Source organism: Dipodomys merriami, unplaced genomic scaffold (genome assembly GCF_024711535.1).
Source record: "Dipodomys merriami isolate MVZ:Mamm:240054 unplaced genomic scaffold, mDipMer1.0.p SCAF_136, whole genome shotgun sequence".
Classification (NCBI taxonomy): domain Eukaryota; kingdom Metazoa; phylum Chordata; class Mammalia; order Rodentia; family Heteromyidae; genus Dipodomys; species Dipodomys merriami.
The window spans coordinates 930,491-947,077 of NW_027202671.1; the positions used below are offsets into that span (position 1 = coordinate 930,491).

The 16,587-nt window shown below is 40.4% G+C and overlaps 1 protein-coding gene across 3 annotated transcripts in view; it reads left to right on the forward strand.

Annotated features, from left to right (window-relative positions):
- The first annotated feature begins 1,743 nt into the window (after positions 1 to 1,743).
- LOC138825227 (lysine-specific demethylase 3A) overlaps positions 1,744 to 16,587 on the forward strand; it is a 53,070-nt gene continuing 38,226 nt past the window's right edge. Inside the window, exons 1-8 of one of the 3 annotated variants that reach the window (XM_070019631.1) lie at positions 1,744 to 1,763; positions 2,850 to 3,065; positions 7,856 to 8,011; positions 9,010 to 9,120; positions 13,413 to 13,515; positions 15,887 to 16,011; positions 16,301 to 16,373; positions 16,473 to 16,561. In XM_070019631.1, the coding sequence (XP_069875732.1) occupies positions 2,880 to 3,065; positions 7,856 to 8,011; positions 9,010 to 9,120; positions 13,413 to 13,515; positions 15,887 to 16,011; positions 16,301 to 16,373; positions 16,473 to 16,561 (843 nt within the window). In that variant the 5' untranslated portion in view covers positions 1,744 to 1,763; positions 2,850 to 2,879. Of the gene's footprint in view, positions 1,764 to 2,026; positions 2,152 to 2,176; positions 2,257 to 2,849; positions 3,066 to 7,855; positions 8,012 to 9,009; positions 9,121 to 13,412; positions 13,516 to 15,886; positions 16,012 to 16,300; positions 16,374 to 16,472; positions 16,562 to 16,587 lie in introns of those variants that run through there. The other 2 variants (XM_070019630.1, XM_070019629.1) reach the window with 2 other exon arrangements.

Below are 16,587 nucleotides of genomic sequence, written 5' to 3' on the forward strand. Positions count from 1 at the left end.
TGCAACTCGATTAGAAATGCATAAACATTATTCTTTCTTTAAGCTTCACTGAGCAACAACTAGCAGTTAAAAACAAAACAAAACACCTTCCCAACCCCACACTCATCCTTACTTCAAATGATATTATGCCTAGGAACCAAGCATGCATACTTTCCAGAAATATGCCTGGTATACTTCCTTCTCTGGTCTAAAGGATAGTCAATAAAAGTGTACAATTAAAAGTCTATGATGCAAGAACTGGAACTAACCAACTTATTAGGCTTAATATCTCTAGGCTGAACTGATAATGACAAATCACTATAGCATCAGATATGAATGGATATGCCAGGTGCCCATAACAAAAGGGATCTTTTTCAAAGGAATACCCAACTCTTTCAGTATTCATATTTCTGCTAAACCAGCCTATTTTTGTCCTTTCCATAGGCCCCTGCTTCCCTTTGAAGTTCATCTTTACTTTCTCCTACTTGCTGAATCAATCTGCCAGCTTCTTATCCTGTACCTGGACATTCTTTTTCTCTAAAACCAGAGAATCTAAGTAACACATCAAGATTCCCTCTTCTTTCTTCTTGAGAACCTCCATAAGGCCCTTACCAATCCTGAAGACAAAATCATCCAGCTATATTTATTATTCAGAATTTACTATCACTAAATGATGCATTACTCTATATTAATATTGCTATATTGCTTCCCCTTGATTACCATCAGATTAAAATTGTTAGCCTAACATTTTCAAGGTTCTTCTATTGTATGACTTTTTTTGTATGTTCAATTTTATTTTTATAATACTGATTTTTTAATGCTTATGATTTAAAATTAACCCATTTATATTTATTATAAGCAGTGTTGTTTGGACAACTTTTCTTACTTCATTTTTACCATACCTCCCTCTAGCTTGTGCTTTTCTCGTTCTCATTTTTGCCTTTTCTTAAACTGGGAAAGTTTTCTTTGTCCAGCTTCCTGCCATCTTAGTGGTCTGCAAACTATAAACACGATTTAATTCTTATTAACTTTAAAAATTTAAGATCATGTATCCAAGACCTAAATATTCAAAATGAACACCAGCCATTAACTTGCATCAAATAATCCTTTATTTCTGAACTTTTTCTGATTTCTCATTTTCACACTTGTAAACTTAAGAACACGAATTCTTCACTCGTTATCTTAAGGAGTAAATGTGATGCTAGGTGAAGCACCAGTCTTTATCAGTAAGTCTTCAATTACTTGCACCCTTTCTTCATTCAGCCAAGAAACTTCTAGTCCGAAGTACACAATCATCTTTGTGCTCTTTTGTCCTTCAAAGTCACCTTCTCTTTCATAACACTTGCATCATAATTGGTCTTCGTCTATTTTTCCAATTTCTTTGTAAGTCTCCAAACAACTTCTTACTCTTCCCTACACAAAAAGTCACATTGCAGTGAGGGGTCTTTTCTGCTTTGGACTTAACGCACATCATTTCCCACGGACTCGATGTCTTTCTTCATTTACCCTTCAAAATGGCGGACTTAAACGCTCTTGATCAGCACCACGTGCGCCTGCGCCTCTCGCGGCCATTTCACCCAGCAGCCCCAGCTCCCGACTCTGCTCGTCCAGGCGCATGCGCAGGAGCTTCCAATGCACGGTCGCTCCTCCCCCTAGCTGAGTACGCCTGAAACCGCACGTCCCCTCGGCTCCCCTCCCCCGCAGACTTCGTACCGCCCTCACCCCTTTCCTGTGAGATTCCTCCGCCAAGTGGAAGGCTCGTCTTCGCTCGACAGCCTACGCACGTGAGGAGCAATCCAATAGGCACTTGCAGCCCCTGATCTCTGTTTATACCCTCATCTGTGCGCCATAGCAATTTCTCTCTGGCCCCAAAGTTGATAGCCGATTTCGCGGGACTTCTTTTGCATACTGTGAGGCAACAAACGGAAAGAATGGGCCTGTGGCGGAGGGATCTCTCGCTTACGTTCCGAGTACTTTAACCTAATGGGGGTCGGCGGGGAGTCGGGAGGGTGGGGGAGGGAGGAGGCAGCCAAGGAATTGTTTTTTTCTCTCGCCCCGCCCTCACCCGGCTGGCCAATAGTGACGGGCCGTTATCCCACAAGCCTCGCCCAGCTCCGGCGACTCAGCCAATGATCAGCGGAAGCGGCTCCAGGGGGGCGGATCTATGAGGCTGTGCGTGTCTTGTGAGAGCTCTCGAACCAAGTCAGAGCTGGAGTCGGCTGGGCGGCTGGGAACGGTGGCTGCTACCGTGGGTGACTCAGGGAGGCGGGAGGCGGGGTAAGAACGCCGCGGCCTCGGCTGCGGAGAGAGAAGGAAGAATGGTGAAGGTGCTAAGCCCGGGCCCCTCTGCCCCGCTGGTTTCTCCCAGGCCTGGGCGAGGGGCTCCGGGGTTTCGGCGGCCCGGAAGCTGGGGGCGGGGGGCAGAGCTGCGGGGCAAGTGCGGAATCGTGAGCGCGTTCTCTCCCCGTGGGGCCGCCCGGGCGGGGACCGGGCCGCCTGGGACGGGCTCTCGCCATTGGGGGGGGCTTTTCTTTTCTGGGGTGAGGGAGGAATACTTTGTGATGCCACTTGAGCTGTAGATAATTCTCCTCTCACTCCCTTCTTACGTTCAGCTCGAAGGTTTTGGAAAAGGGAAACTTGGTGGAGCGAGGGTCACGCGGCGCTTGGGCCCGTGTTGACGGTGGGGGAGGGATCCGGGGGGCTATTGGGGTGCAGAGTCCGCCTGGGGTGGGGTCCTCGGTGCTAGGTGGGTGGGGATCAGGCTATCGGTCCGGTCCGGTCCAGTTGAACCACCTCCTGGACTCAGCCTCTCTTCTCGACTCCCCTCCCAGCGGCCGCCCCCATCGCATTTTGTTTTTGTGTCTTTTCAGGGAGGAGCCCTTCCTGCCGGCGTGGAAACCATGGTGCTCACGCTCGGAGAAAGTTGGCCGGTATTGGTGGGGAAGCGATTCCTCAGTCTGTCCGCGGCCGACGGCAGCGACGGCGGCCACGACAGCTGGGACGTGGAGCGCGTCGCGGAATGGCCCTGGTTGTCCGGGACCATTCGGGCTGTTTCACACACCGACGTTACCAAGAAGGATCTGAAGGTAAAAACCGTCCCCGGGGCTTTGGCAGCCGGACATTTCGCGGTTACCTTGGTAACGCGACGATCGGCCCCCTTCCTCTTTCTCATCCCCTCTCCTTTATTTGAACGGCGATCAGAAAGTTGGCATCTGATCTGAAGGTGCAGAAAACTAGACCTTGAAAGTCTTTGAAATGGTTGTGATAGAGCCGAGGTGTGTTTGGCCTAGAGCTCTTGGCTGCCTGCATTTAATAATGGGCTCAGGGTTGTTCAGACACGCTTCATTAATGCCAGCGCTGGGCCCCACTGGGACTCTGATTATTTCCCCTAAGGGAGGGCTATTGTTACTAGTAGTAGGTAGGGCAGGTGGGTGACATTTGGAATCATGAAGTATCGAAGGCTAGGGACTGGAGGTTGTTTTCAGAGATGATTTTTTTTTTTTTTGGATTGGTTTCTCCTTACCTTTATTACCAAACTTCTCTCCCCCCTCCAACTTTTTGACTTATTAAAAACAAAGTGAGTGGAGAGGGAGGAGGTAAGTTTGGTTCGGCCTTTGAGGGTGGGTTAGATCTGGAGTGGACAGTTGGTTGGCTGTAGATGGATGGAGGGGTATGACCATATATGGAGGGCCAGGGTGGAGCTGTCCTGTATTTGTTGTATTGGAGGAATAGCTTTGAAATATTGTACTTAGTGCGTGCAGGAGAGAAGGGAACAAGTGCCACCAGTGATTTTTAAAATCCTAAGTGCACTCCACAACCTTTTTCAGTTAGATCTTTTGAAAGAGGAATGAATTCTGATTGTACTTTCCAATAGAAATATTGGTGTGAAAAGATTGTCTGGAAACAACCAGTGGGGAAGCCATTGTGCCAACAAAGACTTCTTTGTGCAAAAACATCTGAAAAAAGATCTCTAACAAAGGCCCCAAAGTGATGATAACTTGAAGGAAGCTCGTCACTAGAGCTTAGATTTCCACCCTGAGTAATGTGTTTCATGCTCGTGTTCTTTGCTTTTTCTTGAAAGCTACTCAGAGGAAACAAGTTATAGCATTGGGAGTGAAATAGATGTTGCTTACTCTGGAACATTGTTCATTTGAACACTTTCAGAGTGACCGTGCATGCCAACACCAGTATGAATCTGCAGGAGATTTGGGAAAACCATATGTAATTATGGATTTTTAAGTTCCTGTTCTGTGCCCTTTCTTCATGTTGAAAGAATGACCACTGCTTATCTGCATGCCAAGCATCATTGTGATCACTTAACGGATATAATCTTACCTAATCCTTACAGCAGAGTTTGGGGTACTAAGTACATTTATTGTAATTACAGATGAAGATACTTTGGGCTAGCAGGGCCACCTGGGAATTAGTACAACCTGTTTTCTACCCAGAATGATTTATTCCAGAGGCTGCCCTGTCACATAGTGTGACCTAGCGTTCTGCCATATCCTTCATTCCATTTATTCTACCAAGTCAGGTTTTCATCTTTATACAGCCAGTGTGCAAGGATAGCCAACCTACTTGGGCTTTGTTGTAATTTCAGTCATGCTTGTGGGTTATTTCTCTTGCCAAATAAGAATTGTTTGTTTTATCGGATTTGAATGGAAATGATGTTTAAACTTTTATAAGTCCTCAGTTCTTTGGAAGATGACAAAAGATTAGATGTTGCCATCCTTTACTGTGTTGAGAATGGTTGGTTAAAGCTTGTTTAAGGAAAAGAGGTCCTTAACATGCAGTCTTTTTCAGCTCCATGTTCCTATTTCTAACCTTTGGGCAGGTTCCTCATTCATTTCAGAGGAACTGCTTTCAGGAAAAAGACTGATGCAGACTTGCATAATTAGCTACTTAATGATGGAAGGATGATTTGAATCCAGGTGAGGCACCTGGAGACAACTGACATTTCAAGAACAGTTTTGGTTTTGTTGGAATTCTGCATTACCCACAAACTTCATTCACAACTCAGCTCTATTTTTCTAATTATGATTTATGACTACATCTTCTCTTCTAAACATGGTTTGTCATTGCATCCCTTAGTTGAGTAGCAAAAGTAGTTGGCTTAATCTTAGGTACCATGTTGTGTTTAACAATAACAAAAAAAGGATTTTAAAATTCATTTCACGGCCTGGCACCCCATGGCTCACGCCTGTAATCTTAGATACTTAGGAGGCTGAGATCTGAGGATCACAGTTCAAAGCCAGCCTGGGCAGGAAAGTCCGTGAGAATCTTATCTACAATAAACTACCAGAAAACAGGAAGTGGCGCTGTGGCTCATTTGGTAGAGTGCTTGCCTTGAGCTGAAGAGCTGAGGGACAGTGCCTAGGCCCAGAGTTCAAGCCCCATGATCGACAAAAATAAATAAATAAATAATAAAATTCATTTCACTTGTACTCAGTGAAATGCAGGTAGGAACCAGGGAACTGAGATCATTTTTATATCTAGGCTTAGAGAAATAAAATTTTTTGGTGAATGGGGCTGTGATAAATATGAATAACTAAAACTCAGGTAGTATACAACTGTTCTTTTGGTAGTCCAAATGTTCTTTTATTAGTCCAAATACAAGTCTGTCTAGACTGGTTTGTTTAGTTGATAATGTTAAGAGAAAGACTTTGTAACAGTTACTTAGAAGACAAAGCAATAACTCCCCCTCCCAAAAAAAAAAAATCAAAAATGATAGATGGTTACAGAGGTAAAAGTGAATACAGTACCAGTAGGAATAAGGATTAAATGAGTAATATGTATCAAGATTCCTTACTTAATTCTTACAAGTGTCATATTTAGTAAGATGTACTTTTTAGTGTAGGAAATTGAGACTCAAAGAATTAAATAACTTACCCAAGTTTGTCTCCAGGCCTTAAAAGGCTGGGTTTTAATATTCAGATTGAGTAGAGCATTTAATTTTACTAGCTTCTCTCTCTAGTACCTAAGAGTACTGCTTGGCATATAGTGTGGCCACAAATAAGAAAATACCTTACAGTATCTTCTACTATGAAGTAGAAGACTACTATGAAGAAGTAGTTCAGAAGTAATGTATGGATGGGGCAATGGCATTTTATACATTAGAGTAACAGGTCTTAATTAAGTAGGATTGTAAGGACCTACTCTTTCTACTTGAGCGTAAAGCAAGCTGCTTTGTTCACTTGAGTTGGGATGCCCTCTTTCACCAACTTGCCTATAAGTCTTTATCTTCCTATGTGCCTTTTCCTTGAGTGTTTCGTCACTTTAGTTCTTCGAGGTATCTTTGGCAAGAAATAGCCTTTATTCTCTATAATATACCATTTTTTGCTATTGGCAGCATTTAGGTGCTTTCTTCAATTCTTGCCTTTCATTCGATACAATCAAAACAAATACTGGTGATTTCTATTGCAATCAAGCTATGCAAAATTAGAAGCTTCTAGCACAATGTAAGATAGTAAAAACTGTTTACTTCTTATAATTGAATGCCATACTTTGAGATTTTAGACAAGCATTTTCTTTTGGAATAAGAAAACAAGAATTAAATTTTAGGCTGAGGTGTGATATATATAAGAACTTCAAACTGCTCTGTTTCCTACTTTTGAACTTTGAAACATTTCCCTTGACATTTCTGATGGCTTCATAATCCAATTTCATCTCAAAAGTGAAAGGTGGTTGAAAGGTTTTGAGATTAGTTTGATTAAACAGTAAATAATTCATGTATCAAAATATCTAGTTTGAACTGTCCAACATACTATTAAAACATGTATGTCAGTTAACCATAAATGTGTACTAGAAAGAAAATGTCACAAAACTAGAATAATTTTCAAGGGGACTGATGGAGAGAAATTCATAAGAGAAGGCTTCTTGAGCAAAGGATTCGTGAAGTTCTGACAGATTAGTAAAAGTTTTTTTAGTAAACTGAATGTTGAAAAGAGATAGGAATGATATATGTCTGTGAATTTGTAAACAGATTTGATATGTAATAGGTTTATTAACCCTTAAAACCAAAAATGAGAAGCCTTTTCATAAAAAGAATTTTAAATAAAAATAGTGATTTTTCACATTGAATTTGAGTTTATTAAAATCTGTCAATACAAAAAAGTACTGAAGAACTAGAATAAGAGGTAGCATATTGATAAAGAGTTAGCAAGAGAGGATGTTTTTGCCCTGAACAGTTTACTGATGGAGGGTTTTGTGGGGTTTTTCCTTTTTTGTCTTTAAAATAGAGTTATACAAGTTGTAATTGTTATAACCAAAGGTATTTTGCAAATCAGAAGCAGCAAGCATCACAATTAATTAGTAAAGTACTACTTCATTGGAGGTAGCTCAGTGGTTAGAGTATTAGTCTAGCATGCTAGAGCCCTGAGAGTTCATCCCATGGATGGAGAAACTAGAGGTAGTTCTGGAATAGTTTGGGTCATTAACTAGATTTTCTGTTTTAGAAAATAAGTAGCTTTAGGCTCTCAAAATGAGTGTTGAAAATTGGCGATATATTAGGCGTTGTGCTAAATCCTGATATGAGAGGAGTTTAGAGTTATATAAGGGGGTAGGAGGATAAAAAGTTTGTACTTGCTGTGTCAACAGAATTACAATGTGATGTGGAAAGTACTCTTTGAGTTTTAAATTGATTTCCTCACTGACACATCTAACATATGCAAAACACTTTTCACGCTGGTGTTATGTTTGTTTAAAAACCCTGGGAGCCAAAGCTGGGTGCTAGTTCCTTATGTAGAAAAGTTAGGGAACAGGAAGGGGGAAACACAGCAGATTTAGGCTTCCAGTAAAATAATAATGGTACAATTCAATTTCATTTTAATTTATCTATTTTTCTTAACTGAATCTGTTTATCTTATTGTTTGTGTAGGTGTGTGTGGAGTTTGATGGGGAATCTTGGAGGAAGAGAAGATGGATAGAAGTCTATAGCCATTTAAGGAGAGCATTTTTAGTAGAACATAATTTGGTCTTGGCTGAGCGAAAGTCGCCTGAAATTTCTGAACGAATTACTCAGTGGCCTGCAATAGTGAGTAAAGATTGGGCTTTATTAAACTGATAGAGAGAGCATTTCATCCATTTTGGGGGGAACAAGGAAAATCTATGTGACATGCCTGTATCTAGACCACAGGGAGACAGTAGTCCACATGATTGACAAAAAGGGCATGCTTAGACTCTGTTGGGAGCTCTATGACTGGGGCAGGTCTCATGGCTTTCCTACAGCCTTTTCTTCATTCGAAAAATAGGATGGAGGTAATTTGGGGTATGTCTAGGTTAGATGTCAGAAACCACTAGTTACACAAATTTAAGATCTACTTGGTTTAGCCCTAGTAGTGTTCTAAGATTTGAGTGTGTGACCTAATATACATTTCCAGTGTCTGTTGTAAACCACAGGATAGCTTCCCACTGTGTGTGCCACTCTGTGTGGCAGCAGTGGGCTGTAAGCTGCATAGAAGCCATCATTGCCCTTGAAGAGTTCTTAGTTTTGATCTCATGATGCCAAAAGTTCCTATTGGCAAAGAAAAATTGGGACTCGAGACACACTTAAATCAGTGTATGATTGTGCCTGTAAGGCATTTCAAGTCTGCTCAGTTTGCATCAAAGAATGATCACTGTCTGGAAAGGACAAAGCAGGATTTATGGAACGTAAGTGAAGGTGTGAACAAGGAAGATTCGGGTAATACAGAGTTGGAAAAGCTGGAGATTTTTGAATGATAGAGGTTTGTGGTTAAAGTTGTAGTTTGTTCATTGTAATTTCTTTTTTCCCCAGTTTTAAAGAATTTTCTAAAGACAGCCTCATCCCAGCAAAACATACATGTTTTGTTTTTTAAAGTAAACATGGATGTGTAGAAATGTATGTTAATGGTGCCCAAGTATGTATCTGACTAAAATTACTGGGTATAAATAAAAATGTGATCTTCAGACTGCGTAATTGTTATGGGATCCTTGCAGTAAAATCTTAATGACTTTTGTTATTTTATGTCTGTGTGTAAAATTGCCAAAGTGTTTTGTTTTGGTTTGTTCTAGATGTATAAATCTCTGTTGGACAAAGCTGGTTTGGGATCCATAACTTCTGTTCGCTTCCTAGGAGATCAGCAAAGTGTATTTCTTTCCAAAGACCTTTTAAAGCCTATACAGGTAAAAAACAAACATGAATAGTATTAAACCATAAAAATAGAAATAGTTTTTTAACATGAGAATAAATTTGTGCTGTTTGGAGTTGACAAGACAAGAAATACTAAAGTTGATGGTGTGTGTATGGAAACATGTAGGCAATAGGAAAGTAATTTTTCAGAGTTTACATTTATATGTATAAATGAGCACATAGACATACATACATATAGTTAACGCTTAGGATTCATGGGTTTATGTTTATGAATTTACCTACTTGCTAAAATACATTTTTGATTGATATAAGGGATTATACTCAAGGTCTTGTATTTGCTAGATAGGCACTCTACTTTAGGTAGGCCTCCAGCCACTGGTTATTTTCAGAGTGGAATCTGGATTTATATCCAGATTAGGGTGTGAAATGCTTCCCCACATCACTGGGAATGACAGCCATTGTCCTTCCCCTGTAGTGTGTTAACAGCTAGTTACTAGGGCCTCATTCTTTCTTGTTTTGTTTACAACTAATTCTATACCACTTGAGCCTCCTCAACACTATCCACAATTTTTTTGGGGGGTCCAGTTGTGGGGCTTGTACTCTGGGCCTGGGTGCTGTCCCTCAGCTCTTCAGCTCAAAGCTAGTGCTCTACCACTTGAGCCACAGCGCCACTTCCGGCTTTTTTCTTTTTGCTTATGTGGTGCTGAGGAATCGAACCCAGGGCCTCAGGCATGCAAGGCAAGCGCTCTACCACTGAGCCACCTTCCCAGCCCTCCTCAACTCTAGTACCAACATTTTGCTAGTAATTGGGATGGACTCCTAAGAACTTTTTTGGCTGGGCAATGGTGGCTCATAATCCTAGCTATTCAGGAGGTTAAGGTCTGAGGATTGTAGATTGAGGGCAGTCTCTCTTAACGCCAGTTAAGCAGCAGAGCCAGAACTGGAGGTATGGCCTAAACGGTATAATACCAGCCTTGGATTTAGGAAGCTAAGGACAGTACCTAAGCCCTGAGTTCAAGCTGCAATACCAATATAAGGAAAAAACCAAACAAAACAAAAAAAAGTGACTGTTCTGCCTGGGCTGGCTTTGAATCTCAGTCCTCTAGTCTCAGCCTTCTGTATAAATAGCTAGGATTACAGACATGAACCACGGAGTACCTGGGTACTTTTACAAACTTGTGTGTTCAGTCTGGTCTTAAACCCTGATTCTCTTGATCTCCACCTCTAAAGTAACTAGGATTACAGGCTTTCCTGTCACATCCAGCCAAATTTAATTGTAACCAAGACTGATGTATGTGGTAGCTCACCCACTTTTGTAGTCTTGGCCCACACACAATTTGAGTTGCCTAATGCAGATTTCCAGCAGAACTCAAAGTAAATATACTTCTACCTTCGGCTTAGTTCTCACACTATAAACACACATGTCATTTTTCAGCTTATTTATTGCCATAGTTTTGTATTTTGTGTGTGTGATTTTACTGATATTTGTGTTGTGTGTGTGATTATGATTTTATTATTTAAAATGACTTCCACAGTAGGATTGAAATGGGCTGTTTGGTGTTCATAAGTGCAAGCAGGCTGTTAGATAAGTGAGTTTTTAGTGCTTTGGGCCATAATTTCAAGGGTGATGAATCAGCACAAGGCATCCTTAAACAGAAAACAAGGTGGTTATATATTGATAGTTGATGAAAATGTGGTCAGAGATTCACAGGCCTAAGTATCATTTTTCAGTATTTGCTAGTTTAGCTTTTTTTTGGTGGGGGAGGGCGGCAGTCATGGGGTCAGCCTGGGTGCTGTCCCCAGTTCTTCAGCTCAAGGTGAGCGCTTTACTGCTTGAGCCACAGTGCCACTTCTGGTTTTCTGGTGGTTTATTGGAGATAAAGAGTCTCACAGACTTTCCTGCTGGGGCTGGCTTTTTGAACCATGATTCTCATGTCTCAGCCTTCTGAGTAGTTAGGATTACAGGTGTGAGCCACTGGCACCCGGCTAGTTCAGTATTTCTTTTACAGCTTTATAAAACAACTAAGAATGACATTTGACAGTATACATATATTCTTTCCAGTTGGCTCATAAACATCTTTTTCTTAACATTTAGGCTGTTGGGTCTCTTGATTTATATATATGACTTAGGAAGCTATTGGGAGAGAATCACTACCTCCAAAATAGTGTTGGTTTTGTAGTAATACTCATGATACTTATTAATCCTCCTTACCAACTTGTGACTTGTGATTTCAGGTCTGTCTTACACCTGTAATGTAGAATTATTAAGCTTCCCTATTTCTGAAAGATAACCTTCGTGAAGTAGCTTCTGGATTACTGAATCTTTGTTGGAAAGCCCAATTCACTTGTTTTGTCTCTACTTGCATTCACTTTACTTCCTCATCCTGGGAGTGAGTAGAAACAAGGCCTCTAATATAATTTCATGTGAACTTTATTTTGTAATGTTTGTATAGTTGGAACAAAGAAGGATGCTTTTTACCTAAGTTAGATTCAGATAAAAGTTACCTTCGTATGTTCACTAGGCATCTTAATGGTTTTTCTGCCTTAACTGGTAGGAAAATTTGCTCTTATGGACCAAGAACATGTAGCAATATTGTGGAAGTTTTTACTGAATAATATTTCTTAGCATTATTTCAGTATTTACATTTTTCATGTGTCCAAGCTTTGCAGTTAAGCTAGAGCTCTTAGTTTTGTTTTCTATGGTTGAAAAAGAACAATCTAGGTTAGTATAATTTTTTTTTTTCTCAGGAAGGAACAGTATGAGCTATCAGCTTGAATTTTGTGTAATAGAAATATATGATTGGATGCTTTACTCATAAGATTTGGTCAAAGTTCTCTTTAGGCTTCTTCTGTATGAAATGCCATGTTGGAGGATATGATTGTCTTGTAGGATGCTGGCTCTGAGTAATGCAGATAACCTCTGAAAAAATTATTTGGCTTATGCAAAAGTTGGAGTTGAAACTTACGGTCTGCCTTTAGATTACATTTGATTCAAGTATATGGATAAGGAAAAAGACAAGGTGTCTAGTACCTGGCCATATATAATGAACTCTAAAACTCAGGCAAGCTAGAATTAATTGTCCTTTATTAATGAATCCTGTAGGGTACTTTGCATTAACGTATTGTTTTATCTTGTGGTAGGAGAATCCAATGGAAGTTTTTTAAACTGTTGCAGTTTAAGTGAATGAGAAAACCCTCCACAAATTCATGCATGACCCATTCTGAGAATTTGGAGCTTTTTATGGAAACTCTGGGTCTATCTGCTCTAACTTGGCTAAAGAAATGCATTTTTCAGACATGATCCCCTCTCTCCAAGAGACTAGGTTTTTTTCATTCCTAATCGGTGAACCATTCTTGGCCACTGTGTAACCATTTCACAGTGGCAGGAAAGCGTGGAGTCCTCCTATTGGAACATGACTGTTTAAGCTCTTTTTTTTTTTCTTTGCCCTCATAGAATTTGGGTTTGGCAGGTTATTTCTATTGACAGTTTCTGTATACATTTATCATAACTGGGTGTGCACACAAAACCAGAAGACTGTGGAATACTGCCAGGCATGGAGCTACTGCCAAGAACTGAGTGTTTCAAAACTTGCTTACTCTGAAGCCCTAGCTATTCATTCACATTTTCAGTTTGGGCCATCTTCCTTAACTTTTTAAAGAAGGAGGCTTTTGGAATAGTAGTTTGGTTAAGTGAAAGTTGTATGAAGTAAATTGTTAAAAGTAATTTCCACAAATTGACAGTATACACTTTCCTTTCCTATGTCTACTACTGTGTCTTTCGTCTCTTGGACTTGAATGAATTTGTGGCTTTTACATCCTTTGTGTTTCGGACAGTGTGTGTGTGTGTGTGTGTGTGTGTGTGTGTGTGTGTTCGGACAGTGTGTGTGTGTGTGTGTGTGTGTGTGTGTGTGTTCGGACAGTGTGTGTGTGTGTGTGTGTGTGTGTGTTCGGACAGTGTGTGTGTGTTCGGACAGTGTGTGTGTGTGTGTGTGTGTGTGTGTGTGTGTGTGTGTGTGTGGATTTAGATTGGTCAGTTTAGTAGTTAAAGTTCCTATTATTTTCCATAACAAAAATTATATCATGCCTAAAATTATGCTTTGAGCTACTCCTAATATTTCCATGTTCCTAATTCAGATTGACTTATTTCTTCAGTCTGCCTGTATGTTTTAAAGTTTTTGACTTTTCAACCTATTGAGTTCACTGGAGTTGTATAGCTAGATGCATCAAATGGCTGATCCTCTTTTTACCCATTTCCAAACATCAAAACATGTCTACTGGAATTTTAAACAGCTTCTTACTGTATAATGATCTTTGATTTTTACAGGATGTAAATAGTCTTCGGCTTTCCCTTACTGATAATCAGATCATCAGTAAAGAATTCCAGGCTTTGATTGTAAAACATTTAGATGAAAGCCACCTTCTACAAGGTATGTGTGTGATCTCCTGTTGGTTATAGTTTATGAGGTGGCCACTGATTAGTTTATTAGAGGACAAGATTTAGCCCCTTTCATCGTTTTTTTGTTTGTTTGTTTTTTGTCCGGTGGGGCTTGAACTCTGGGCTTGGGCGCTGTCCCTGAGCTCTTCAGTTCAAGGCAAGCGCTCTACCACTTGAGCCAAAGTACTTCTGGTTTTCTGGTGGTTTGTTGGACATAAGAGTTTCATGGACTTTCCTGCTAGGGCTGGCTTTGAACCTCAATCCTCAGATCTCAGCCTTTCCTCAGATCTCAGCCTCTCCTCGGTAGCTAGGATTACAGGTGTGAGCCACCGGCAACTGGCTGAAATTGGAAATTTCTTGTGTTAAAAATCAAAAATGTAAAATAACTATTAGGTGCTTTCTCCAGATGACTTGGAGAATTTAGTTAATCTAAACCCTCTGAAATTTGAAAAGTTGAGAAGTTAAGTAAAAGTAAAAGTAGATTTTTTTTTTTTGATTAGTCTTGGGGTTTAAACTCTGAGCTTGGGCGCTATCCCTCAGCTCTTCAGCTCAAGGCGAACACGCTTGAGCCACAGCACCACTTCCGGTTTTCTAGTGGCTTATTGGAGATACTTTCCTGGTCTGGCTTTGAACCGTGATCCTCAGATCTCAGCCTCTGAGTAGCTAGGATTACAGGTGTGAGCCACCGGGCCTGCTTAAAAGTAGATATTTTAAAAGCTTATTTCCATTTTGACATAAAATTTGATATGTTTGGAATTTCAGTCTTATAAAATTGGTAAGATAGCCAGGGGCCAATTGTTCATGCCTGTAATCCCAGCTACTCTGGTAGCTGAGATCTGATGGTCACATTTTAAAGCCAGTCTGGTCAGGAGGTCTGTGAGATTATTTCCATTTAACCAACAAGCAGATCTGTGGCTCTAGTGGTAGAGCCCTAGTCCTGAGCAAAAAAGCTTAGGGACAGCACCCAGTCCTGAGTTTAAGCCCTTGGACATTCACCAAAAGAAAGAAAAAAAGGTGGTAAGGCATTTATTTGTAACCTGTATCCTATTTACTGTTACTGAATTTCTTAGTTTCATAGTCTTTTTTTTTTTTTTTGGTTGTGGGTCTTGAACTCAGGGCCTGAGTGCTGTACCTGAGCTTTTCTGTTCAAGGCTAATGCTCTACCACTTTGAGCCACAGCTCCAGTTCCAGTTTTCTGAGGTTTAATTGGAAATAAGATTTTCCCACAGGCTTTGAACCATGGTCCTCAGATCTCAGCCTCCTTAGTAGCTAGGATTATAGGTGTGAGCCACCAGTACCCAGCTTCATAGTCTTTTTTTTTTTTTTTTTTTTTTAGTCAAACTTAGCATTTTTCTTGGGATTCTTAAATTTGCTATTTCTGATTAATTGCTTTGAATACTTGAACATTTCTTGGTCTGATACAACATGCTAGAATAAATGTATTGCTATTATAAGTTAAATCTGTAGGAAATGGAGATTTAAAAAAAGTTTACAGTTTCTACTAACTTGGCAGAAATGTCTGTTTTTTGGTTTTTTTTTTTTTTTGTTTTTGTTTTTTTTTTGGGTCCGGTCCTGCGGCCTGAACTCTGGGCCTGGGCGCTGTCCCTCAGCTCTTCAGCTCAAGGCTAGCACTCTACCACTTGAGCCACAGTGCCACTTCCGGCTTTTTTCTTTTTGCTTATGTGGTGCTGAGGAATCCTACCCAGGGCCTCAGGCATGCAAGGCACGCGCTCTACCACTGAGCCACCTTCCCAGCCCATGTTTTTTTTTGTTGTTGTTTTTTTTTTGTCAGCTGTGGGGTTTGAACTATCCCTGAGCTGCTTTGCTCAAAATTAGTGCTCTATCACTTTTAGCCAGAGTGCCACTTACGTTGTCTGGTGGCTAATTGGAGTTAAGAGTCTAGCAGGCTTTGAACTCCAGTCCTCAGATCTCAGCCTCCTGAGTAGCTAAGACAAAAGGCATGAGCCACCAGTGCCTGGCTGGGAAATATCTGTCTTTTTTTTTTTTTTTTTCCTGTCGGTCCTGGGGCCTGTACTCTGGGCCTAGGCGCTGTCCCTCAGCTCTTCAGGTAAAGGCTAGTTCTCTACCACTTGAGCCACAGTGCTTCTTCTGGCTTTTTCTGCTTATGTGATGCTGAGGTATCGAACTCGGCCTCATGTATACAAGGCAAGCACTCTACCACTGAGCCACCTTCCCAGCCCCAGAAATGTCTGTCTTATATTAAACTTTTTATATAAAAAAAGATTTTAATGTTCACTTTTGTCTACTGCATTAAAAAAGATTTGGAAATAGATTGTCTTCCATTACGATGCTTGTGGGAAATAATGCAAATAAATGGCTCTAAGAACTTTTTTCTTTTTTAGGTGATAAGAACTTGGTTGGTTCAGAAGTAAAAATCTATAGCTTGGATCCATCTACTCAGTGGTTTTCAGCAACTGTTGTAAATGGCAACCCAGCATCTAAAACTCTTCAAGTCAACTGTGAGGAGGTAAAGACAGTAACTTGAATTAAGATCATTTACTGGGCAGCATAACTATCTAAGAGATATGTGACCTTCTGGGTATTAAACCCTTACTTTATAAAATGTTAACGCAAAAGTAGAAATGATTATGAACTGGGAGGTAGGAGGCAGGGGTGGCAGTCAGGAGTTCCTAGCTTAATCCTCAAGTTAATAAAACTGTTTTAAAGGATATTGTAAAGTACCCTATTGTTAGGATACTAGAACTAATTTTTAACATATTCCTATTTAATTTTCCAATGTCGCTTTCATTTTTAAGATTCCAGCACTGAAAATTGTTGATCCAGCACTGATTCATGTTGAAGTTGTTCATGATAACTTTGTGTCATGTGGTAAGATGCGTTTTTGAATAAAATGTTTCTATATCTTCTCCTTTCCCCTCACATTTAGTGGAACAGGGAAGCCAGCTTAACTCTTTATATATATTATAGGTAATTCTACAAGAATTGGAGGTGTCAAACGCAAGTCTTCTGAGAATAATGGAACCTTGGTTTCCAAACAAGTAAAGTCTTGCTCTGAGGTAACCGTGATCTATTTTTGAACTTG